This window comes from Aspergillus karnatakaensis (genome assembly GCF_047715665.1).
Source record: "Aspergillus karnatakaensis strain CBS 102800 unplaced genomic scaffold BJY04scaffold_19, whole genome shotgun sequence".
Taxonomy (NCBI): domain Eukaryota; kingdom Fungi; phylum Ascomycota; class Eurotiomycetes; order Eurotiales; family Aspergillaceae; genus Aspergillus; species Aspergillus karnatakaensis.
This window is the reverse complement of record NW_027395731.1, coordinates 85,256-107,350: the sequence shown is the minus strand read 5'-3', so window position 1 is coordinate 107,350 and position 22,095 is coordinate 85,256. Positions and strand designations below refer to the sequence as shown.

The 22,095-nt window shown below is 50.2% G+C and overlaps 7 protein-coding genes across 7 annotated transcripts; 1 reads left to right on the top strand and 6 right to left on the bottom strand.

Annotated features, from left to right (window-relative positions):
- Window positions 1-35: 35 nt before the first annotated feature.
- Window positions 36-2,089, bottom strand: BJY04DRAFT_186899 (putative MFS monocarboxylate transporter). Its single transcript, XM_073710953.1, has one exon. The coding sequence runs from the start codon at window positions 1,628-1,630 to the stop codon at window positions 182-184; it is 1,449 nt and encodes a 482-aa protein (XP_073572161.1). The 5' UTR covers window positions 1,631-2,089; the 3' UTR covers window positions 36-181.
- A 392-nt stretch (window positions 2,090-2,481) lies between these two features.
- orlA (putative alpha,alpha-trehalose-phosphate synthase subunit Tps2) lies at window positions 2,482-6,058 on the bottom strand. The gene is made up of 4 exons (XM_073720295.1): window positions 5,616-6,058; window positions 5,192-5,548; window positions 2,886-5,130; window positions 2,482-2,834 (listed from the first exon to the last, which is right to left on the bottom strand). The coding sequence occupies exons 2-4, from the start codon at window positions 5,480-5,482 to the stop codon at window positions 2,665-2,667; spliced, it is 2,706 nt and encodes a 901-aa protein (XP_073572160.1). The 5' UTR covers window positions 5,483-5,548; window positions 5,616-6,058; the 3' UTR covers window positions 2,482-2,664.
- On the top strand, window positions 6,059-8,299 carry BJY04DRAFT_40010 (uncharacterized protein). The gene has a single exon (XM_073720294.1). It carries the CDS (start codon window positions 6,569-6,571, stop codon window positions 8,177-8,179), a length of 1,611 nt encoding a protein of 536 aa, XP_073572159.1. The 5' UTR covers window positions 6,059-6,568; the 3' UTR covers window positions 8,180-8,299.
- A 525-nt stretch (window positions 8,300-8,824) lies between these two features.
- Window positions 8,825-15,079, bottom strand: pld3 (phospholipase D). The gene is made up of 3 exons (XM_073720293.1): window positions 9,091-15,079; window positions 8,964-9,032; window positions 8,825-8,912 (listed from the first exon to the last, which is right to left on the bottom strand). Exons 1-3 carry the CDS (start codon window positions 14,460-14,462, stop codon window positions 8,906-8,908), a joined length of 5,448 nt encoding a protein of 1,815 aa, XP_073572158.1. The 5' UTR covers window positions 14,463-15,079; the 3' UTR covers window positions 8,825-8,905.
- Window position 15,080: 1 nt separating this feature from the next.
- BJY04DRAFT_39983 (uncharacterized protein) lies at window positions 15,081-16,569 on the bottom strand. Its single transcript, XM_073720292.1, has 2 exons — window positions 15,949-16,569; window positions 15,081-15,871 (listed from the first exon to the last, which is right to left on the bottom strand). Exons 1-2 carry the CDS (start codon window positions 16,343-16,345, stop codon window positions 15,153-15,155), a joined length of 1,116 nt encoding a protein of 371 aa, XP_073572157.1. The 5' UTR covers window positions 16,346-16,569; the 3' UTR covers window positions 15,081-15,152.
- A 20-nt stretch (window positions 16,570-16,589) lies between these two features.
- BJY04DRAFT_186887 (60S ribosomal protein uL15) lies at window positions 16,590-17,963 on the bottom strand. Its single transcript, XM_073710952.1, has 3 exons — window positions 17,824-17,963; window positions 17,463-17,661; window positions 16,590-17,285 (listed from the first exon to the last, which is right to left on the bottom strand). The coding sequence occupies exons 1-3, from the start codon at window positions 17,853-17,855 to the stop codon at window positions 17,067-17,069; spliced, it is 450 nt and encodes a 149-aa protein (XP_073572156.1). The 5' UTR covers window positions 17,856-17,963; the 3' UTR covers window positions 16,590-17,066.
- Window positions 17,964-18,097: 134 nt separating this feature from the next.
- On the bottom strand, window positions 18,098-21,659 carry chl1 (DNA helicase). Its single transcript, XM_073710951.1, has 9 exons — window positions 21,310-21,659; window positions 20,985-21,131; window positions 20,928-20,932; window positions 20,764-20,854; window positions 20,553-20,713; window positions 19,867-20,499; window positions 19,154-19,819; window positions 18,925-19,095; window positions 18,098-18,871 (listed from the first exon to the last, which is right to left on the bottom strand). Exons 2-9 carry the CDS (start codon window positions 21,121-21,123, stop codon window positions 18,161-18,163), a joined length of 2,577 nt encoding a protein of 858 aa, XP_073572155.1. The 5' UTR covers window positions 21,124-21,131; window positions 21,310-21,659; the 3' UTR covers window positions 18,098-18,160.
- Between the last annotated feature and the right edge of the window lie 436 nt (window positions 21,660-22,095).

Here is a 22,095-nt window from a genome sequence, read left to right as displayed (position 1 = left end):
GGTGAGCAATAGGAGGCAAGTATTTACAATATAGGTTGAGTTGAAATTTCATTTCAAGTCTCGATTAAGGTATAAGTATATATGCGCGATCCTGAATTATTACAATATATGCGATTTACCCATGATTTCGTCGATGAAAACCCCAGGCGCCAGCAAATGCTCCAATAACAAATCGAGCAGGCTAAGCTCGCGCCCAGGCCCATCCGACTTTGGCGACTCGAGCCGCAGTCAAACATAGGGTTCCTGCGAGTATCACGCTGCCCATGAACATCTGAGCGTATAGATAGTCGCCGTCTCCGTGCTGAACCAACGCTCCGGCAATGGGAGATCCAATCAATGCCGCGACCCCGACAACACTCATGATCATACCCATCCGCGCACCCATCTTTTTGAGATCCGTCGTGAGTGTGCTCAGGGTTGCTGGGAAGAGTGATTGAATGCCAGCTGCGACGAGACCGTAGAACGCGGCGAAGCCGTAAACTCCACTCAGATTATGGACACCAGCCCAGCAAAGTGCGACCAGCCCCGTGCAGAAGCTGAACGGAATCAACATGTTCAAGGGACCGGTGTATATATCGGCCATCTTATTAGGGATGACACGGCCAAGAAGACCGATGCCGTTCATGAGGAGAAGGACGTTGATGGACGTCGATGTCGACACGCCGATAATATCGCGGCTAAAGCTTCCGATGTAGAAGAAGCCGATGTACAGTCCCCAGAAGTTGAGGAACATTCCGATAGCGAAGAAGGAATATGGCAGCTCCTTGAAGGCGCTCCACTCGACAAGCGGTCCGCTTCGACGTGGAGGTAGCCGCTGTCTGAGGCCAATGAGACAAGGTATGAGAGTGGCCAACGATATGAAACCTAGGGTTCGCATCGTCCATCCGTATCCGATTCGTGGCAGCAGACGCATGACAACGGCTGGGAAGACAAGTCCCCCTGTTGCAGAACCAGAGGCCACGATACCAATGGCGAGGGAGCGGTTCTTACTGAAGTATGTGGGTGTGAGCGCAATTGTAGGACAGAACATGAGGCCGCAGCCTAGACCCTGTCCTACGCCCTGCGCAAGGAAAAGCTGCCAGTACTTGGTGCAAAGGGAAGTCATGAAGATGGAAAACAGCTCCAAAAGTGCACCGATCGTGAGAGTGACCTTGAAGTACCCGGCGTCTGTGGCACGTCCAGAGAATGTGCCAATAAAGAAAAGCAGGAAGATTTGTATACTTCCCACCCAGGAGATGTCGGAGGGGGAGCGGCCTAGTGACTCGGTATAGTACGATTGAAAGACGCCAAAGCTGTTAATATACCCCCAGGTGTTGAAAATGATCATATGGGCCAGCGCTACCTGTGACCAAGCCAGAAAGCCACCGTCTGGAGGCGGACCGAGATCCTTTCCTGACTCTCTGGTGCGGACAATTGAGAGAGTCCTGGCTGCTAATGCGCCAACATGGCTCACGTTGGTAGGTGTTTTCTCAAGGTTTTCGTTCTGGCGGAACCCAGATTCTTCGTCGCCTCGAATTGATCTAACATTATCGCTCGAGGAATCGTCTTCCGGCGCAGGAGGGTCAAACTTGTCGTTGCACGCAGACACTTGATAGTCTTTTTGGCCGGCACTGGGCCCATCCACCGCCATATTCAGTAGTCTCAACAACGGTCTAGTCGTATGCGCTGGAAGTGTTACTGAGTTGAAAGCAGCATTGATTCAGCAGTACGGACTTTTTATCAACCGGCGCAGTCAACCGGCAGAGATGGATGGGTGGTATCTTGACGAATAATTTTGTCGATCGACAATTGCAAGCACCAATGCTTATAATGACTCAAGTGGCTGAGAAGTATACAGCTTAGCTCGAGTAATAATCAGTGAAAGAAGGATCAGATGCCGGTTCTGAAGAGGCAAGATACAGCGCAGTTACAAAGCGCGATACTGTGACTCAGAAGACTCGAGATTTTCCAGGCTCTCTCCAAGCAAAGCAACATGTGGGCCTCCAGGGAAAAGCTTTCTTCTCGTTGATTTCGATGAGCGATAAGTGCGGGGACAGAAATTTGGAGAGCGAGCGAACGAGCGAAAGGCCCGCGTGGAGACTGGAGAAGGGCCATCCTGCTCGCTGAGAAGGCCGAACTTTGGTGGTTATAAGACTCGGGCCACCGGCACCGCTAAGCTACCTAGATAACCCGCAAATCAACATTAATAATGCTTGCCAGGGTGCAGTCCTGCAGAGGACAATTGGGGTCATGATTGCGTTGCATTCGTTCTGCTTGCACAAGGCTTCGTAACTTGTAAGAGAGATGGATTGGAGCCATGGATGGTCACCGGCTGGTTCCACTTGCCCAGCTGGTTCCTGAAAAAATGATTCACAGATGGATAAGCAACAATAATGACCAAAAGTAGTTCACGATGACTTTGGCAGTTAAGGTCGGGTCGGTCAAAGGGTACAGTTCTCAATCTTGCCTCAGCCACGTGCTCAGCATCAATAACGGTCAAATCCGTCCAGAAGGTCAGATTATAATTCGTCTATAGGTCTAGCATACACCGACAAGTCTATGGCTCCGTATATGATATAGCTTGAAAATAAAGGTCCGCCCACCGTTCGCAGAGAAAAACTTCAGAGGACTCTATCTTTTTAACCTGGGTGACGCCGGTCTAGCCCTACCCCTCCCTCTCCTAAACTAGTACTCCTGCCCAGAAGAGCTGTTGTTGAGCATCGTGACCGTTTCGATTACATCGCTGGGTTCCAGGAGATGCCAGCTTGCCTCGGTCTGCTTCGAACTCGCACCAACAGTGACTGTATAGACATGGTCTGCTGGTAGTTCAAATCTCTTCAACGCACGGAACATGTCTGGAAACTGTTAGTAGCTAATTTTCGACAACGGATCAGGTAGGCACGTACCTTCATCTGTAAAGTCATCACCGGAGCACAGAATAAATTCAGGCACCCTGCCAGGACCAACTCCATATGCATCCACCAGCCGCTTGGCGATAAATCCTTTGTTTACAAACCTCGGACGAACCTCGAGGTTGGCCTTTCCAGCCATGACTTCGACATCCCACGTTTTAGATACATCCTCCTCCAACTGCCTCCGGCATTCTCGCGCTTGGAATGCGCCATATTCCGGATCGGCCCGGCGGTAATGCCAAGTCAGGGCGACCTTTTTCTTCTCAATAAAAGACCCTTGTGTACGCTCCGTGAAGTGCTGGAAGATCTCCATGACTTCATTCTGCCAGCCCATATCAGTCGTTTCGGCTAAGTTTTGCCAGTTATCTGACCGAGGCATCCGAATGAAACAACCATGCTCTGCGCTTAGTCCTAGTTCCGGAATATGACCCATCCATTCGTCCAAAAACGCCTGGTCACGCCCGCTAATGATCCAAACTGCGTTGCGAGGGTCTGCAGCCAGGGTCTTGAGGGTGCGCAAAACCCGATCTGACGGAATAGCAGACTGTGGGTCGGTCACAATCGGTGTGAGCGTCCCATCGTAGTCAAACATGAAGAGCCGCTTCCGAGACTTGCGATACTGCTTCAACACTTTGGTCTTGTCCAGAGCTGGGGTAGCCACGGCTTGGTCGAAAGAAGATAGATTTGTGAGTAGACGAGTAACAAACTGCTTGGACCAAGCGGAAACCGTGTTACGTGTAACGTGCTTGTAAAGTTTCAGATGCTGCTCCTCCTTGGCTGCAGCTGACATCGTTAGAGCTTTGTTGAGTGCTTCCGCAACACCAATGGTGTCCCATGGGTTGATGTGAACCGCGCTGGACAATGCCCCTGCTGTCCCAGAAAATTCGGAGAGGATGAGTGGGCTATGGTTTTTCTGTTGGCAGATAATATACTCCAGACTTGTCGTGTTCATGCCATCCCGTACGCTGGTAATCAAACCTACATCAGCCGCTCGCAGTAGCGCGAAGTATTCGTGCTGGCTGAGATACTGGGGATAATACTTGACGGGAGAAAAGCTCAGCGAACCGAAACGGCCATTGATCGTAGAGACCAAATTCGATATCCGGCTCGCAATCTTATGCTCTTCCTTCGCCTCCTCAAGACTTGTCGGACTAGTGACCTGGATGAGAACAACCTTGTCGCGCCATTCAGGAAACCGTTCGAGAAATGCCTCAAACGCCTGCAGCTTCTGGGCAACACCGCGGGCACTGTCTAAACGATCACGCCCCACCACAATTTTCTTCCCGGCGTAGAGCTCGCGCAGGCCTTGTACAGCTTGCTCAGTGTCTTCACTCTCAAACGCGGATTTTTGAATTGCATCAGCGTCGATACCAATGGGGAAGACATCGACAGCCACATGGGCACCGTAAGCATCCACGCCAGCCGAGTTGGACTCGAATCCTAGTACACGGGTACAGCAGGACGAAAAGTGGCGAGAATATGAGAAGGTTTGAAACCCAATCATATTTGCACCCAGAACGCCCGTGAGAATCTCTTTTCGCTTGGCAAGGCATCGCATAAACTCGCTGCTTGGGAACGGAGAGTGTAGATAGAACCCGATGTAGACGTTCGGAATAAGTTGTCGCAGGAGACTCGGTAGCAAAAACAAGTGGTAGTCGTGGATCCAGACAATATCCCCTTCTTGATACTCCTGGGCTATACGCTCTGCGAACAGCTGGTTCAGTCTTACATAGTCTGTCCAAGAATCCCTCTCGGACCTGCCATCTGTCGGACCGTTTTGCTTATAATGCAGGAGTGCATAAAGTTCTCTTTCCGCATAAAGTCTCCACCTACTCTGGTCCTCTAATCGGATCGTATCTTCCGGTACTTCGGATTCGTCTGACAGCCAGACTGGGACTACCTTGCCGTATCGACTCGAACTCAATTGTTGCTCCAACTGTTCTCGATCACTAGGCCCCGCTGCAAACGTCTCGGGGGTAGCATTGTTTGACTGTAACTTACTCAAGTCGAGCGACATGCGGGTTGAGCCCTTGTTCAGAGCCCTGGACGCGTTATCTATGGCGGCAGGCAACTTTATATTGCTGTTCTTCGGGAGTTGCTGTAAAGGATTGCTCTCTTCCTGTAAGGGCTCTATTTCACCAGTCCATCCAACAAGCGTGTGGGCCCAACCGGACTTTTCGGAAGCTAGATACGTGAAGGAGTCGAATAAGGCGGACGAACCCGGGCGAGGTTTCAAATCCTTCAGCAGCGGGTTAGATCAATGATATCGAAATATGATACTGTTAAAGCTTGAAACATACCCAATCATGCCCAGGCCGAAAATAAAGCTTGTGGGGAATACAGAAAGCCGCGCTGATAATCCGTCCAGAGAGATTTAGGGTTGGATATTGCTTCTGAAGGTCGGCTTTGCGCGACGAAAGTATGTTCTTCAGGCTGAGGTGGTTCAACAGCTCACTTCCCGATCTCGTATCTGCAGCCGCGTGAGAATCAGATTGCCCAGTCAGGTCGGGGACCGAGGTTTCTGTGATCGAGTCAAACCGAACCTCACCCGGTCCCTTGTTTGGTACTGGATCTTCTGGTTGGAGTGACATAGCAGTTGAAGTAGCTGGGTATCGTCGAAAGGAGGTAGGTGGGTAAAGAACAGCGGCGAGTCTTGCCTAGCGTCACGAGCACTATCAGCGTTCCGTTCAACTAAGATAACCCTCCCGATGTGGTGGAACTTACCTAGGCAGAGGTGGTTTCAGGCTTGGCGCGATGATTGAGGTGGTGAGATATTTGAGGAGCTGCCGGGCTATGCCATGCAGAGGGGTTGTAAAGGTCAATGAGGGGTGTCTGATAGGAGAAATTGATTATGCGAAGGTGAGCCTTGGGAGGAATGGGGGGCACGATAGCAGGTTACCGGAGGGGCAACGGGGCGGTGAGAAAGACAGGTTAAACGAAGCGATTGAGAGCTGTTCTCCGGCGAGCAGGTTGGAATGATGTTATACTTGCGATAGTCTGGAACTCGAGATCCACTTCTTCAAGAGCTTGGAAGCAGGCAGAATTGGCGAGACACTGGACAGACCCGAGGGGCAGCAGCGGGTGATCGACGCCAGAGCGAGAATGACAAGGAGCCCTGAGAAAGAAAGGTCAATTGAGATTCACTGCTGGGCGTACGGCGTACACAGCACGAAAGGCCTCAATATAGCAAAGAGCAGCTCATGATTGCAAAAGGTCTCTAGCATGACAGTAAATTAATAATGGATGACGGGCTGTCTCATCCACTAGTTCTGGTTGGAAGCCTCGAAAAGTAGGTCGTGCCGGGGAATGATGCCCGCTGCTGCCCTCCGCGCGCGTTGATATCGGTCGACGTCATTCCACCCGACCTCTTCTGCCCTGGAATCTTTTCGCAGTCAACCATGGACACCTTGCAGGCTTTTCACAGTATCTGCAACCATTTCTATTTGCAAACCATAAGGAAAATAAGCAATTACCCTCTTAGGGCTTCTGAAATCAGGTGGGCCATTGTCACATGCTTTGATAATCCCAGCCTGAGATCAAAGGCATTAATAATGATCATGTGACCCCAGCTGGGAGACCTTCTCTGAGCCGATCCTCCAGATAATTTTAACAGACCTTGTTCTACAGAGTATTCAACTTTCCTGAAATGCAACATCTGTGCCCTTGCTAGCAGAGCTATGCGCCTCTGCGTCAATCGCCTGCAACTCTCCTCTTTCGCTGTTCACTGTCGAAGGTTTCACCATGCTCATCTCAGGGCGAAGGATCCCGAAATCTTCGAAGACAGCCTCGAGAAAACCTTGGAGGAGCACCGTTCGACCAACCGTCAGAACCTGATACGCAAAGTCTACACGAGGCCGAAGGTGTCCAAAGCTCAACCTGAACTGCCGGTGACTCAAGATACTCGAACGGATGCTGTCAAATCTCAACCCGCACTGCCGAATTCTCAAGGCCCAGTACGCAAGATTCAAGCACGCTCTTTTCTTAAGGGTATCTCTCATTCGCCGCCATACATACCCCGAAAGGAATCATTGGTAGATGTTCAACCAGATTTACGTGGGGTGGGCCATCCAATTCGCTGGGGTGGGTGCAAGAAACATTTATCATGGCTGTCTAAAATGGCAGAGGGCGTGACTTACCCTGACGGTCTTTCGCAACTCGATGCGGAACTTCGCGCTTTAGACAGGCTCTTGACCCCAACCGCTGAAGAGGACACAGTGATTCACGGAATTGCGATGGAAATCACTGGACATCTTTCGAAGTTGCAACCTTCCAACGGATACCACATCATAGGGTCCCGATGTGCAGGATATGCCATGAGCTCCTCAGACCTCAATATACTGGTTACAATGCCAGACGTTGTGCGGCCTAACATCGGCCGAGGACCGAGTGCGAGCCGTCCGAAAAGGTTACGCCTATACAGGAAATTCCTGCATCAAATCAAGATTAGCCTTCAGGATCTTAATGGCTACCAGACCTATATCCACGAAGGTCGGCGAATAGATGTATACCATGAGGCGACAAAGCTCAAAATCACATTAGACTGCGGTGAAGAGCTTCCCTCGGCACTCGAACACATCCTATCTTTTCACGCAGAATATCCTGTACTCCGTCCTATATATATGGCTGTTCGCTTGATCCTTGAGTCCCTCGGCCGTTTCCAGGGCGTTGTCGACAGCGAAGTCCTCCACTACCTCATCACCGCCTTCCTTAGGGTGAACCATGGCCGCTTCCAGCGCGACACAGCGTGCGCCGAAGCTTTCATAGCATTCCTCCGCACCTTCGGCGAACTAGACTACACTACCACTGGCGTCGCCGTCGACCCACCTGGTTTCTTCACTGCTGATTCTCTTAAAGAGGAATGCGCTCAGTATGCCGACAATTCCAAAGACATCCCCGCTCATCTCCGTGGCCAGCGTGCTCTGCTTGCTGCTAAGAAAACTGCCCTCGAAAGGGGCATTCACAAGGTTATTCATCGCCTTTGCTTGCAGGATCCAACACGCTACCTGACCGACGTCGGCGTGACCTGCACTCGAACTCCAGATATGAAACGCATTTTCAAACGCGCCCATGAACGGCTTACATGCGGGTTAGAGGCCTGGACGCCTGGAAGGTTGGATAGTTCCAGACCAGTGGTGGTTACGACCGAGACCAGTCTCCTTTACCGCGTGCTAAAGGTGGAATTTACTGATTTCAAGCAGAGGAGGAAGAAGATACTTGATTATGGAGTGGCTCCCCCAGCCAAAACCAGCGATGACCCAACTACCGAGGCCGCGGCAAAGCCTGCATAAAAGATAACCAATCTGTACTATATGTATAACAATTGTAACATACTTTCAACTCAATATAGAGTCATTGGCTTTAGCGAGATACGTAAACTTCCAAAAAGAGCTACTATGTCATCAATCCGCACTATATATATTTTCATTTTCAGTTACTCACCCCCTCGCCCGAATCGATTACTCTTGAGGTAGAGCACCTGCAAGACACGAATGCAGTTCCTCAAAGGGTGCCTAATAATCCTATGACTTTAAACATTTGAAGAAACAATCAAAATCAATTGAACATGTTAATTATGCCGCCACCTCGCCAGAAACCGCAGAGGTGCAAAGGCTATATTTGTATTATATTAAACTGCAGCAAGTAAAAAGTAAGAAAAGTTTTGATGCATCCTGTGTACTGTTAAAAAGCAAAGTACAAGCGAAAGAAACAGCAAAAAGGAACCTCAAACAACGCCCGCTTGCCATGGGAATGATGGCTACAAATGCATTCACAGTCGGATCAAGTCAAGTCACGCCTGCTTATGTGGGGACAAATGTACAGACAATACAAGGAACGAAGGGAAGGGAACGGTGAGATAGATGGAGGAACGGCTTGAAGGAAGAAAGGGGCTGATGCAATGCTGGGTTAAAGGAGAAATGAAAGGTAAGGAGGAGCGACATTTGAGAAGGGCTGAGGCAGGAGCTGGGGACTTATACAGGCGAAGAATGAGTAATAGGACAGGGGCGCAATGTAAATTAGTTGCTGGGGTGTTGTTAGCCAAAATGCTTCTCGTTTGAGTGGAAGCGCACTTACTAAATTTCCAGAGGAGATATCTGGTCGAGGGTGTAAAGCCAGTTTCCACCCTGTTCTTCTTTCTCAAGCCTATGACTCGTAAATCTGTGTTCTAGAGACTGAATTTAGGTGGTTGACTGATACATACCAGTCATAAGGCCAGAGGATTAAATGTCCCTGAACCTGATTGAGGAGCTCTTCCGCCTTCTCCTTGTCCATGACTTCATCCGTAGTGAAGTCCCGTTTCGAACCAAGAGTCGTAGCCCTGCGTCTACGGCGGCGTGAGCGATTGGTAGCGTTTCGGTTCAACGCTTCCGAATAGTCAACCTGGCCTCCTTCCGAGCGTTGTCTCTCGAGATCATCCCCTGAGGAAATGGCATCCTCATGCCGGGACTGGCGATCAAAATTAGGTGCATGAATGCCTATCGGGCTCAAAGTGGCCTTCTCATTGACCGGTGAGGCAGCTTCTTGGTTGGTCTGTCCAGATTGTGGCCGTTCATTTGAGTTGGGTCTATCCGACTTTTCATCCACCGGTGTCTGGCTCTTGCGCTCGGTGCAATGGCTCCCTGTTCGATGTAGGGTCAATGGGATATTTGGCTTGAGCTGCGTGGCCCAGGTAGCACCAGTGCCAGGTGGCCCTGTCTGCCGCTGATGATGAGGGTTGAATGCCTTTGCGGTGTGCTGATTTTGCATCTCAGCAAATCTGTCCGCATAGGCAGTATAATCCTTGTACTCCTTCCACGACTTGACCTCACTATCAGGCATGCATCGGAAGACATTTCGGAATAGTTTAGTATTCTTTTCCGCCACGGCATGCCAGGTGTCTATGGAGAACACATCCACGACAGGGTCCCTCATGCAGTCCTTATCGATGAAAACGTGTTTCATGTCGGGCATAGGAGGAGAAAACCTCAGGGTATCGAATTTATCCTTGGATAGTGCCGAAAGGATTGTGCCATCCTGTGAGACGACCAGTGCCGGGTTTTGAGCTGCCGACGCTCCCTCCACGACTTGAGGAGTATGCTCATCTTGCGACCCCATGACAGGTGATGTTGAGGTAGTGTCTTGACTTTCGGAGCTAATCTGCTGTGAGTTCGTCCTTGGAGATGGCTTTGGTTGCTGAACAGTACCCTTGCCCTCACTGGCTAGAGGAGACACCAACACCTCTCGTCTGTCATGGAAAATTTCAGAGTCACGGGCGTTTCCTAGCCCGTTCTGCTCTGCAACACGTAGATTATCAGGGCCGAAGCCGTCCACATCCTTCTTATGTTCTGGATTGGACGTTACTCTTGCATCTGCGGTGAGCTTCCGGTTGGATTTGAGGTTCGGATTATTACCCTGTTCCCAATCGACGTCGTGATTAAAACTGTGGAGTTCTTCAGATCGTGTAAGGAACTCATCTTGAATGCGGTGCCTGCGCTCAATCATTTCTCTTTCATCCTGCTTCTCCATCATTAAAGACTCTGAATCGAGCTTTGCCTTGCGAAGCGGTTTGGGCTCGTCTTCATCAATCTGGATCTTGCGTAGCTCTTCTTCCGTTGACAATGAATGTTCCATCAACTCGTCAACATCAATTCCAAGATGCTCTCTCATGAGACGCATGCGCAACGTGTGAGGAAACCTCCCAACAAGGTATGGTCGGCCGTTCATAGTGGACCAAATCATATCGGTATCACGTACTATGGAGGCAACCTCTGAGTCTCGTGATCCTAGCATAGATCTTTCGTTGATGTTGGCTGATCCAATTATCGCTGCTCTGTCATCCACAATCATACACTTTGCGTGGATATAAAGCTGCTCGGTCACCAACTGCTTCTGGGGGCCGATTTTACCCCAAGAACGGAGGCTATAAAACTGGATGTAGTCCTCGGGCTCAATTCCTAGCGCTCTCAGTCGCCCGAATATAGAAGTCTCGCCACGGCAGATGCTGCGGTATTGGCACATCATGATCAAGCGGACACTCGTTCCACCTTCGCTATCTACCGTGTTCTGGAAACCTGGTATAAGCGGGATTACGATAACTGCACGCCATGCCTCCTTGTTCTTTGCAGCTCTGGTAATTCTCTCAACCAGCGCGTCGCCAATCAAGTTCTCGATCTTGCGGCCATCAATCTCGCAGGTACTAATGAAGAACTGGTTTTCGATGTAAACGAAATGGTCAGACTCTTCAATCAGCTTCACATAAGCGTTCATGATACTGTGCTCGGTGACCTCTGGAGTTCCTGTCGACCATACACTGCTAGAACGCAGAATTTGGACCTCACAAGTTCCATCCAGGCCGAGAGCTTCCAGATCAGCAGGCTCAAAGTCAGGCGGAGGTAGTAGGAATGGTGTCGGACGCGTCGGTTTCCTTTGTCGCAGGATATAATTCCATCGTTGAACGAAGTGACGAGTGAGATCTCTCGCCGGTTGGCCGACTACGTGCATTGAGATATCGTGCCAAGGCATCCTCGGAACAACATTGCGGTCATACATCTCCTCATACGGTTTATCCAAGTCGTAAAAGTCCTGGATCCGCGGGTTCGAGTAGTCCTTTCCGGGCCAAAGTTGACAGTTGTCTACATCTTTGGGTCCACCAGGATTCTCGAAACCGGTCGGTTTGTCGTCGGTAAGTTGATGCTGCGGTGTATCCCAACGGCCAAAGCACAAATCGATGCCACCAACGAAGGCTAGAGTGTGATCAATGAGACAAAGCTTCTCGTGGTGTGCCCAGAAAAAGGTGTTCTGGCGGAACTGATTGGGGGATCTTTGGACAAAGATATTCGGATGCAGGTCAAGAAGCGAGAACTTCGAGTACTCCGAGTCAATAGGAATGGCCGAGTTGATGTTGCGGTACATGATGACGAAAATCTTCACCCCTTCGCGCGCTTTCTGTTGAAGAAGCCGGTCAAGACGCCATTTCTGACTGATCGCGGCGGGTCGTCGCAGATACAGTTCAGGACTCAACCACCAATCATGAATATAGATAACATCCTTGGCCTGATTTATTGCCCGTGAAACAACCCACATATGATCACGACCGTCAACAAGCCACTGAGCGAAACAACGCTGACGCACAGGCGCAAAGCTTTCGAATCTGTTAGGTTTCGCCCAAGGTGTATTATTGGCCATAAACCGAATAGAGTCCTCAAATTGATGGAGTTGACGCTCATTTCTAGCCAGCAGTCTAAGCTTTCGCTCAGAGTTCTCAAGTCTCAATGTATGATGCTGCGGGTGTCTCGCTGATTCTGTTGCTGATTTTGCAAACTCCTTGGCCTTTTGATGGCGCAGGCTGACCTTTTGCGTCTGAAGCCTGAAGAAGGGGTCGACTAGGAACACGTCGTAGATATTCATCTCCTCAGGCGAATCAACACAGACAACGTAGCTATGTCGGACAAGAAACCACTTAGGCGAATGTCGCTTCTTGATCATGGAAGGATTAAGGGCTCTTCGGAAATCGAGACCCTTGGACGACTGGATCATCAGATAACCTTCCTTGCCGTGGTAACTGCCCTCAGCTGCGAGGCGGACACCCAATGCAGAGAGCTCGAGAAATTTGGACAAACGATTGCTATCAGGCTTAAATATCAAGAACCGGATGAGTTTCTGGAGGTACGCTTCCAATTTTCTTCGTTGCTTCTCTGGATAAGTATCCTTCCTGGCTGGTGGTCCTCCTTCTCCCGCAGTTGCTGCTCCAGGGTCTCCCTCGCCTGTCAGACTCGACAATCGTCGAGTTATTCCGATGGAAGAGCGTCGCCGACCATGAGGAGGCGGTTGTTGCCTTCTTCCAGCTCTCTCGTTGCCACTGGTAGCATCAGCAGCGGTCTCGTAGCCACCCTCATCATCCTCGTCTTCTGCATCGCTATCCAGTCCACGAACACCCCGTAGGTATGGAAACGCACTTCGAGGAAAGCGTGGGAGGTTATGGCCACCTTCGGAGTTTCTCAATTGAATGTACTTTTGCGTCCCAAAGTGGAGCTTGTATTTCAAATGGAGGTTCGCAAAATCACGCAGCGTTCGGTGAATGATCCACTTCATGCGCGTCATACCACTCCCATACTCTAGTTCAATTCGAAAAACGAGGTGACGATCACCTGAATGAGAATCAATCTTACTATCCGTAACTTTGACTTTCAGCTGCTCGAGGAGGATGGGGATACGCTTGCTACCATGCTCATCTCGCTGAAACATGCTAGCCAGGAGTAAAGCAGCCGGAATACCAGAAGCCAGCTCCGCCAGCAGCTCCGCCGACTTGGCATGGTCAACGGTATTATCGACCTTGCGCCGCTGTCCGATAAGCTTTAATCCGGCCTTGATTTGTCTCCATTTCTGAGCACTTAGACTCGAGCCACGGTCAGCACGGTGGCGCCTCCAAGTCACGGCGGCTCCCTCCCCGTTCTCTGACGGCCCTGTCAAGCCACCTGTTATGCGTCGGAAATTGTTCGGTCGTTTTTCCTTTTCCTCTGGGGCTGGCAGGTTTTCTTGTTGTCGTCCGCTGTAGGTCAAACCACGGGTATTGGCGAGCCAAGCGCTTCTCCGCCTCCACGCAGTATCCCTGCTCAAACGATCACGACCCTCGTCTTCGGAAACGCCCTCCCGTTGCTGGTGTATATCATTGGCGCTCTCCCGGCGCTGAAAGAAACTGGGCCTGTAGTTCTCGAATGGAGTGAATGAACCAGGCAGATGAAACGAGGGTCTGCTCGTTTTTGGCGTGTTAGGCTCCGTTTGCGGAGCGGAGCTCTCCTCCTGTCCCCGGCGAAAACGCCGCTTCTTGCGCGGCTCGCGAGAGCGCTGCTCCCCTCCACTTTCCTCCGCATCAGCATCTATATCACTGCCTTCCTCTTCTAGTGTATTTGGAAATCGGAACTCCCCCCTTTCTGAGGCAGGGGTGGATAGATCTTGTTGCGCAAATCTCCCATCTCCAATTGTCCCATTGCTGACCGAGCGGGAGTGGCCTGTAAAGGACGGGCCAGCCGCAAATGCCTTCAACTTCGTAAAGAGTGATTGTCTCCCTCTTGTTGGATCGGTCTCGTCGCCTGCGACGGACGGGGGTCGGGAAGGAGGTCGAGACGCGGGTCGAGATCCAGGACGGGAATGGGCGGTCTCGGCAACTGGTTCTATTTCGGAGGCTTCCCTGGAGAACTGCACACTTGCTCGAGGATGGGATGCGACGGATGCTGGAATTGAGCTTGGTGTTTTTTGATTAAGCCCGTGTTTGTTGGTGCTCTCAGCGGACTCGTTCGGTCGTCGGATGCTGAGCGTAGCGTGATTCTCGGCGTCTAAGAGGTCTGAAGACCCGCTAATGAACCCAGCACGCGACTTCCCCTTGCTGAAATCAGAGTTCTCGTCCTCGGGTATAATTCCACCATTACTTGTATGTTCTTCTGTCACGGCGTGCTTGGATCCGGTTGGTGACGGGAAAGGGGAGGACAATTTCAGAGCGTGGGACGTCGGTAGCGGTTGAGGCCGTTTCGTGTAGAATCGATCTGAGGGGTCTTCAGTATCCCTCACGTCTGCGGCATTGACCGGAATTTCCGCCATGATATCTTGCGCAGGGGCAGGAGGAGCGGCTCGGAGTCGCAGGATGATGCGGGTCAAGTAGGAGCCCGTGGAAAGCGGTCAAGAACTGACTGTCATGCTTGTCAAAGACGCTGTAATCAGAGTGATAAGCAGCTCCAAGATGAACTAATCACCGGAATGAATAACAAAGCAGACAGGACGAAGATAAAATGGGACTCTGAGAGAGACTAAAGGGCAAACAACGATGGAGGGAACAACGAAGCCGAGCCGCAGTGGACCCAAGCCCCATCAATTCAGGACGCAGCCGTTGGTCCACCATCCATCGCCCTTGGAAAGGGGTAAGCAATCTTTTCCTGTCCTCCAATCTATAATTGGTTATTGATGAATAGTTCATGGCCTTTTATCCATGTCAAGGCCATGCCGCTCTGCATCAGGAAATTGGTATCGTGACTCTCAGACAGGTAGCTTATAAAGATATGTGGCTAGGAGGTGATGAGTTTCATCTGGTCCGAACTATTATATATCTCTAGCATCCAAGGAGTAATAACCGCCAGTCAGATCATCGAGAGTCTGATATAAAACTCGGATATTGGCCCCGGTGTAAGGAGAATGCAGGCGACCTTAGGAACACGTGAACCTGGGATCTACTTAGTCATTACATCTCTTTAGGGTATATGTACGGCATTGAGCAACACCACGATCTGTTCATATCTAAATCTTTGATTCCCTCACGAATGCCTTCGTCAACTCATCCTTCCCAGAAGCAAGAGCGTCCCCAATAAACCTCACCGCTTCATCAACCATCTTCGGCGTTACCTCATGCCCCGCGTTCTGATCAATGATATCCTCAAACGTAACCGCCCCATCAGCAAACCAACCGTCGGGCCCAATGGCCTGTTTAAGCCAAGCCAAAAACGTCTCCCCCTTGTGATACGGCACCAATTTGTCCAAGCCCCCGGACAAGTTGAGAATCTTCTTGTTAGCTATGCACCGTGTGAGCAGCGGGCGTAGTACAGCTTTCTGAGTCTCTGTAGGCTGCGGAACCGGTGCGCTGCGAATGGGTTGCGTTTCAGGGCTGAGATCTAGGTGGCTCAAAAATAGACCCGCTGGGTCATATCTGCGGACCGTCTCTAGCAATGACGTTGGAAAGTCCTCTGAACCCAAGAACTCTGCGCCGGGCGGTGTTGTACTTGTCCAGGAGGGACGTTTGGATAGGCGAGCGCGGTCAGACATAACGTTGACATAGTCTGGACAGCCGATTATGACCACACCACTGGTGATGCGGGGTTCGTGCAGGATGCAGCTCCAGGCTGCATGACCGCCGAGTGAGACGCCTAGGACGAGGTTCTCAGTGATCGTGCGGTCTGACTTGGGAAACACGAAAGCGGGTAGGTAGTCGATCAGTAGAGAAGTATCACGCGCAGTGCCCTCTATATTTGAAGATGTCTTGTTTAGCTGTCGGCCCATCTAGATCCTCCTAGGAAATGACGAATGAGGAGATACTCACGAAAGACTGAGAACATGTCCTGAGCATGCCGAGGATTTCCCTTCTTCCAAGATTCATTACCGAGAGGGTCGATCAACCGCGTGCCATGATTTCGCTGATCAAAGGCCACAGCAATCAGTCCCTTGACTGCATTGCTGTTGCCCGCACGACCCTCCTGAATGCGCTTGTTCCAGTCCGTGATCACAGCAGTAGCAATGGATACCATGCGCTCTTGTGTTCCAAGTCGCGGATGTAGAAGCCAGAGACATGCGATTTCTGAAGCCTGCGAAGGGAGCTCATTGAGGCCGAAGACTGTTGTCTGGATCCCCGCAATGGGGAACGTCTTGCGGGAGATGGAGGGCAGGTTGGCCTCGCGATAGCGGGGTTCTGTATCTAAAGATTTTATTGGATCGGTCATTGTGTGGTTTGAACTCGAGGGGTAATTATGGAAGCAAACGGAAGAGAAATTGATCAAGTGTAAAAGTTCTTGGCTTGAGAGGAATAATAACTTGCTACTTACCAGTCATCTTATAGTTAAATGCTCGGAGTTCCGCTAGTAATAGATGGAGAGTCTACCGAAGCCGAGGATAAGAACTCCCGTGGGATAGCTCCACTTTACGTGATCAAGAAGCCTTCTGCAATTGTGTCATAATTTTGATTTCCAGTTCTACATCTAAAAAGTGACACGCAGCGGTATACCTCACTGAAGGATGGATGTGAACATAGGGAAGAACAAGGTGGTGGAGGCGGCACAGGCCGAGGGACGGCCTTAAGGGCATATCTGAAAAAGCTTACATTCATGCTGCCAGTCCATCTTCCACTGTTTGGAGGGTTGACTGACGGTGGAAGACGTCTCACTAGAGACGGGAAAAACAGAAGTTCTCCTTATGGTATTTTATTGTTAGATGAGTTCGTTAAGGGCGTCCGGAGGCCATTTTATGCTCATCACAAACACAAAGAAGAAAAATGAACCCTTGATTGAAAATACACGGATCCACTCGACCGATCCGCGGCTCCCAATAGTCGAGGTCTTGTCCGACTCTCGTCTACTTACGCCGGCCCGTTATCAGCGCAGTACTGCTCCTGCTTTTGTATGCGCCTCCAAGACAAAAAAGGACGAATTTCCCTTGACCGCTCATCTAAGCAATCAGCTCAACAACACCGCCAGCCTCCTTGATCTTTTGCTCAGCATCGCGGCTGAAGTAGCGGGCGCGGACGACGAGGGGAACTTCGGGAAGGCGGCCCTTTCCGAGGACCTTGGAGTATCCGAGGGCTAGGAGATCGATGACGGGGGCAGTGTCGGTCTTCTGGCCGCTGACGTAGGCATCGCGCTGCTCAGCAGGGACGAGGGACCACAGCTACAGAAACGAGACTATTAGCATTTGGTTCCAAAAGAATGCGCATCGCAGCCTCTGAACGTTAAGAGTTCTTGCTCATGTCCCAAGGGACCCTGATATGAACACCATGTCCAGGCCTCACAGTTCGTGATAACACATTCTCTAATCCTTTGTCCCAGATTCCATTTCCGAACGTACCTTGTCGAGGTTGATTGTGGGCTTCCAGAACTTCTGCTGGGTCTTGTGGAAGTACCTCATACCAACCTTACCGAAGTAACCGGGATGGTACTTGTCCAAGTTGGTTCGGTGGTGGTGCTGACCACCGGCCATACCACGACCACCGGGGTGCTTGCGGTGCTTGCCGATACGTCCGTAACCGGCAGACACATGGCCGCGGCTAGAAAAAAACGATGAATGTCAGTCTTCCAATTCATTCTGGCGGCCGTGTTCGTGAATCTGGGATGGTGTCGCAATTGTTCTTGTCTGATTTCTTCTTCGTCCACCAAATCGTCGAAACATGTCGGGGAGGGCAGAAGGAAAAAGGGAGCATTCGACTCACTGCTTCCTTGTCTTAGAGAGACGGGTAGGCATCTTGTCGACTGTGCTGTTTCGACAAGTTGTTGGCGATAGGGATGCAGTCGGAGTTGTTCTCTGGCTCGGAGGTTGAATTCAAGGCTCGACCCCCGGCTAGAGTGTGCGCTAACCCGCTTGTTTGCCCTAAAGCAGGTTGAGCCCTAATATATCTTGGCATAGAGGGTATCACGTGAAGGCTTATCGTACCCACCCATCCTGTACTCCGTATTCGTATTATCTACACCTCTCTATCATCAAAGTATGGACATACAAAGTTTAATGAACAGTTGCATAGTTGATTCTGAAATCAACTTTTCGTTGTACTAATTGTATTGTCCACTTTTGCCGGCAAAAAATCGGGTAAGCCCTTCGAGCGTTACTCTTGCGGGCTGATCTGAGTTTCCCTCCAGACTTTGTTTGATCCAGCCAGGTAATTTCGCCTGTATGTTAGGTCTTCCATATCGCTGGTCTATCAAAACGATAGCAGCATAATCGTTGCGATGCCTAATGGCCCGGCCGATACATTGATTCACGGCCCGCATACAGGCATTCTCGTAGAAGTCTCTTCCAGCAGCCTTAGCAGATGAGCGCCGGCTCTCCTCAGAGGCAGTACTTGCGGATTGGTAAGTTTTCTGTTCAATGTATTTAATCTTGGCTTGCCAGACTGCGCTGCGGATATTGGGAAATGGGAGGCCGACGATCAACACTCCTCGTCCCAGTTTGTCCGAGAAGTTGATACCTTCAGACAGCTTGCCGCCAACCACGGAAAGGAGCAGTGCGCCCTTGCCGGCTTCAATGGTAGTGGCATACTGTTGAAGTAGTTCGTCTGTTGTGATCTTCATGTCTCGTGATTCGTATAGCACCGGCTTTACTTTCTCGAGCATTTCATAGAGGGATTGATTGGTGCCTCCTGTCGTCGCTCGTTTCCATATACTCAGTACTCGGTTCAAGTAGTCGTAGCTTGGGAAGAAAACGACAACGCCGTCAGGAATGATGCGGCACATATTAGCTATTGTCCGCCCAAGATCCAAGATCTAGTAGTAGTCTCGTATTAGACATGTCCTTCTATGAGGGTGGGGTGTCATACCATCTTTTCCGAGTCACGACCGTCATAAGTGAAGTCAAATGAGGAGCCACCGACACCTCGACCCGAGAAATGTGCTGTCAAGTTCTCTGATGGGATCACATGGCCGTAGCTGAACGTATCGAGACGGTCTTTAGGAACGTACGAGAGTAAATGGTTCATGTAGTCAGACATCTGTAGGGGAATGAGTAAGATGCCTTTGCCTATACAAGACTGTGCTGGAAACTCTTACCGGAGACATAGTTCCTCCAGCTAAAATGACTGCTCTTGCGTCTTCGACAATCTCACGAAAGTGGTTGGTCGGATCCAAAAGCATGTAGCTTAACTGAATGTCTCCCTGGGCTTTTGTGTAGAACAGTCGACCTTCAGCAGAGGGATTCATTAACGGCAACAAGAAACTTTGAATATGGAATAGAACAGGAACTGTAGCCTTGGGCTTTGTCTGCTCGTCCGATTGCTTCTGCGAGAATTCAACATAGCCGTCGACCTTCCTCGCCAATTTGCTTTCCTGTAGATATCGGCTAAGTTTGTACGGATTGATTTGGTCAACACCCTTTCCGGACATTAGGTCCGAAGCTATGACAGCGCCTTCGTTCGCCTGATTGCTGTTGAGTATGGACTGCAAGTGATTCGCGATAGAGCTGATCAAACGAATAACCTGGGCAACGTAACTGCGATTCTTCCCTTTCAACCGGGTTTTGAACTTCCGACCATATGTCGTTAACTGGAATATTGAGGTTTGTAGCTGAGCAAGGGAAACGGTTATTGAATGAATGTTGGCAATCGCATCCATAAGGTTATGGGCTTCGTCAATGATAACCACATGGTTCTTGATGGAGAGATCAAGAGCATCTCGGGCTGATCTCTGAAGAAGTAGAGGGTATGGGAGAGTTACGATCTTTGATATCTTAGCTTTGGAGCTGGACAAGGGCATGGCCAACATACTTCACTGTGACTGACAATGGGCCGAGATGCGTAGTAGGGACATATCCCAAGTTTCTTGCCGAGTTTCCCTAGGTCCTCGATATCCTTCACGGATGCTAGGGCGTGGTCTCGAAATGAGGACACTCCTAGTTCGTCCTCCTTGGATGGCAAGAAAGAGCATTTATGTTGTGCTGCTGTGTTGGGTTGCTGTAATTCTAGGCATCGTTCATTTATTGCTGTTGGGTTTCCCAAGGCAGCCACCCTCGGGTTAATGCATAGATTTTTCCGTGACCCAAGCGACAGATGTTTGATACGCTCTTCCAGATCCTCTTCTCCCTTAACATGCCCCAAATCCTCCGGAATACTGGATGGCAGGTTGACTCGCCTTAGTTCATTTGCAAACTGCATCAGCTGAGAATGTGTCCTCGAGCAGTAAAAAATCTTTATTTCTTCTCCTTCGTCCTCTTCGGAGTTAACGTTTGATCCATGCCCTCTGAGGCGCTCCAAGAGCTCAACTGTGCTGGAAGACAGCCCGTTGACCGGCGTTGAGCCTTTCAACGACCTGCTTGGCTCGTCATTCTCGCTATCATAATCATCAAGCGCAAAATGATCCTCATCTGCAGCATCCTCACACGGGGCTGCGGCGCCAATTTTCTAGAGCGCGAAGGAGTCAGCCGGGGTCGCCTAGTCAGACAAGAGTTGTTTACCTGTCGCTTTCTAGGCCCAGCCTCCAAGGCTGCTCTCTGTTGCTCTTCCTCTCGCTTGGCTCTTGCCAATCGCATCTCGAATTCCTTTCTCTTCTCGGTGATTGTACGGCTCGCTTCGCGCTTCGCAAACTCCACCATCCACGCGGGCTCATCGTCATCGTCTCGAGATCCGGTCAGCTTTAAGTGAGCCGAGGGTATAGCGACACCTTACATGTAGCATTCTGAACTGTTTCAAGGAAGGACCTGCGTTTATGGTCACGAAGCCACGTCAGGGAACCGCATATCAGGCTCAGGGATTTCCCCTGCAGGCTTTGGTTAATTGCCATGGGCGTTGCCGGCTACGTATGACAGGCTGATCCGGGGCCAATGACTTACGGTTCCTTGCAGCGTGTTAGTTGTTAGTGAGACACCACTTGGGCTGTAGGTACTTACCAGTAGGCGACTCGAATATAGCAACTTTACCTTCTTCAAGACTTGTGTATAAAGACCGCATGAACTGCAGCTGAATGTCATACGGGGAATAGGGATGGTGAAAATCCTCTTTTGAAGGCTCCATGGTATGATGGTCCATTCTTAGGCCTATACTAAGTCTCAGTCCAAGGCCATTGATATGCTTTCAGTGGTAGACTCTTGATTTTTCATGGGTAGAAACGAGATAGGTCTATATACAGAGTGTATCCCTCGAAAGTGAAATGAATCCAGTGTGTAACGAAACAAATTCTGATATCTGGATGGTAACGGATGTAGGAAAACCTACCTTGAGAAGCTTGCAACTGGCGAGAGGACTCAAAATGCAAGCATGGTTTTAGGCACCATTAAGATCAATGACTGAAGGATTCTCCACCGGGCCAGGACAAGGAATCGGAAAGAGGAATTTTTTATTTGATGTTAGAAATCAGGATTGAATCATCGAAACATGAGACTGGTGAACGCCCCTGCATGAATAATGGGCCCTCAGCCGCTTCGGAAGAAATCAGAGAACGGTGGTTTTCTGGAAGAAACACGAGCGCGAGAGAACGCGCTAGTAGTCGTCCAGGCCCAGGGAGCTTTTTCGGATTCAGTAGTGGCTAAACCCGATAAAAATAGCTTCGCCGGCAGCTGAAGACTGAACTGCTGAACTGCTGGAAGCCAGCGGAGAGGACCCGGTTTCTATTTATAATGTTTCTCCTTTTCCAGTGGATGGATAGAATTGAATTAAGTTGAACTGGATGTGAGGGCTGTGATGGGTGATGAGGTGAGATAACAGATGGCTTACCTATCCAGGAAGAAATCCTGCAGAGGGAGAGACCTAACTAGGGAGAGGAGGTAGAAAAAGACAGCAAGCAGGCAGAGCATCCATCCAGTTGATATGAAGTTATGAACCCCGCTGTCCCTCCATGGCAACAGTAACTAGTTAGCAGTTACTATATCACAATCCTCACCAAAGTGACCAGTTACCACATCGAACACTCGTATCATTATTGTCATTTCATTAAGATTGTCGACTCCATCTCCATTCAATCAATCCATCTTACTTAGCCTGTTCCACAGCTGACAGCTCCAT

Excerpts from the sequence above, each read along its gene's own strand:
- BJY04DRAFT_40010 (XM_073720294.1), top strand. The coding sequence starts at position 6,569 with ATGCGCCTCTGCGTCAATCGCCTGCAACTCTCCTCTTTCGCTGTTCAC.
- pld3 (XM_073720293.1), bottom strand. The coding sequence starts at position 14,462 with ATGGCGGAAATTCCGGTCAATGCCGCAGACGTGAGGGATACTGAAGAC. Across the intron at positions 9,033-9,090 it reads ATCCTCTGGCCTTATGACTG|GCTTGAGAAAGAAGAACAGG; the intron begins GTATGTATCAGT and ends TACGAGTCATAG.
- orlA (XM_073720295.1), bottom strand. The coding sequence starts at position 5,482 with ATGTCACTCCAACCAGAAGATCCAGTACCAAACAAGGGACCGGGTGAG. Across the intron at positions 5,131-5,191 it reads TTCGGCCTGGGCATGATTGG|GATTTGAAACCTCGCCCGGG; the intron begins GTATGTTTCAAG and ends CCGCTGCTGAAG. Across the intron at positions 2,835-2,885 it reads TGATGACTTTACAGATGAAG|ACATGTTCCGTGCGTTGAAG; the intron begins GTACGTGCCTAC and ends AACAGTTTCCAG.
- BJY04DRAFT_39983 (XM_073720292.1), bottom strand. The coding sequence starts at position 16,345 with ATGACCGATCCAATAAAATCTTTAGATACAGAACCCCGCTATCGCGAG. Across the intron at positions 15,872-15,948 it reads GGACATGTTCTCAGTCTTTC|AGGGCACTGCGCGTGATACT; the intron begins GTGAGTATCTCC and ends CTTCAAATATAG.
- BJY04DRAFT_186899 (XM_073710953.1), bottom strand. The coding sequence starts at position 1,630 with ATGGCGGTGGATGGGCCCAGTGCCGGCCAAAAAGACTATCAAGTGTCT.
- BJY04DRAFT_186887 (XM_073710952.1), bottom strand. The coding sequence starts at position 17,855 with ATGCCTACCCGTCTCTCTAAGACAAGGAAGCA. Across the intron at positions 17,662-17,823 it reads CTCTCTAAGACAAGGAAGCA|CCGCGGCCATGTGTCTGCCG; the intron begins GTGAGTCGAATG and ends GTTTTTTTCTAG. Across the intron at positions 17,286-17,462 it reads CCACAATCAACCTCGACAAG|CTGTGGTCCCTCGTCCCTGC; the intron begins GTACGTTCGGAA and ends TCGTTTCTGTAG.
- chl1 (XM_073710951.1), bottom strand. The coding sequence starts at position 21,123 with ATGGACCATCATACCATGGAGCCTTCAAAAGAGGATTTTCACCATCCC. Across the intron at positions 20,714-20,763 it reads AACAGTTCAGAATGCTACAT|ACGATGACGATGAGCCCGCG; the intron begins GTAAGGTGTCGC and ends CCGGATCTCGAG. Across the intron at positions 19,096-19,153 it reads CTGGAGGAACTATGTCTCCG|ATGTCTGACTACATGAACCA; the intron begins GTAAGAGTTTCC and ends ATTCCCCTACAG.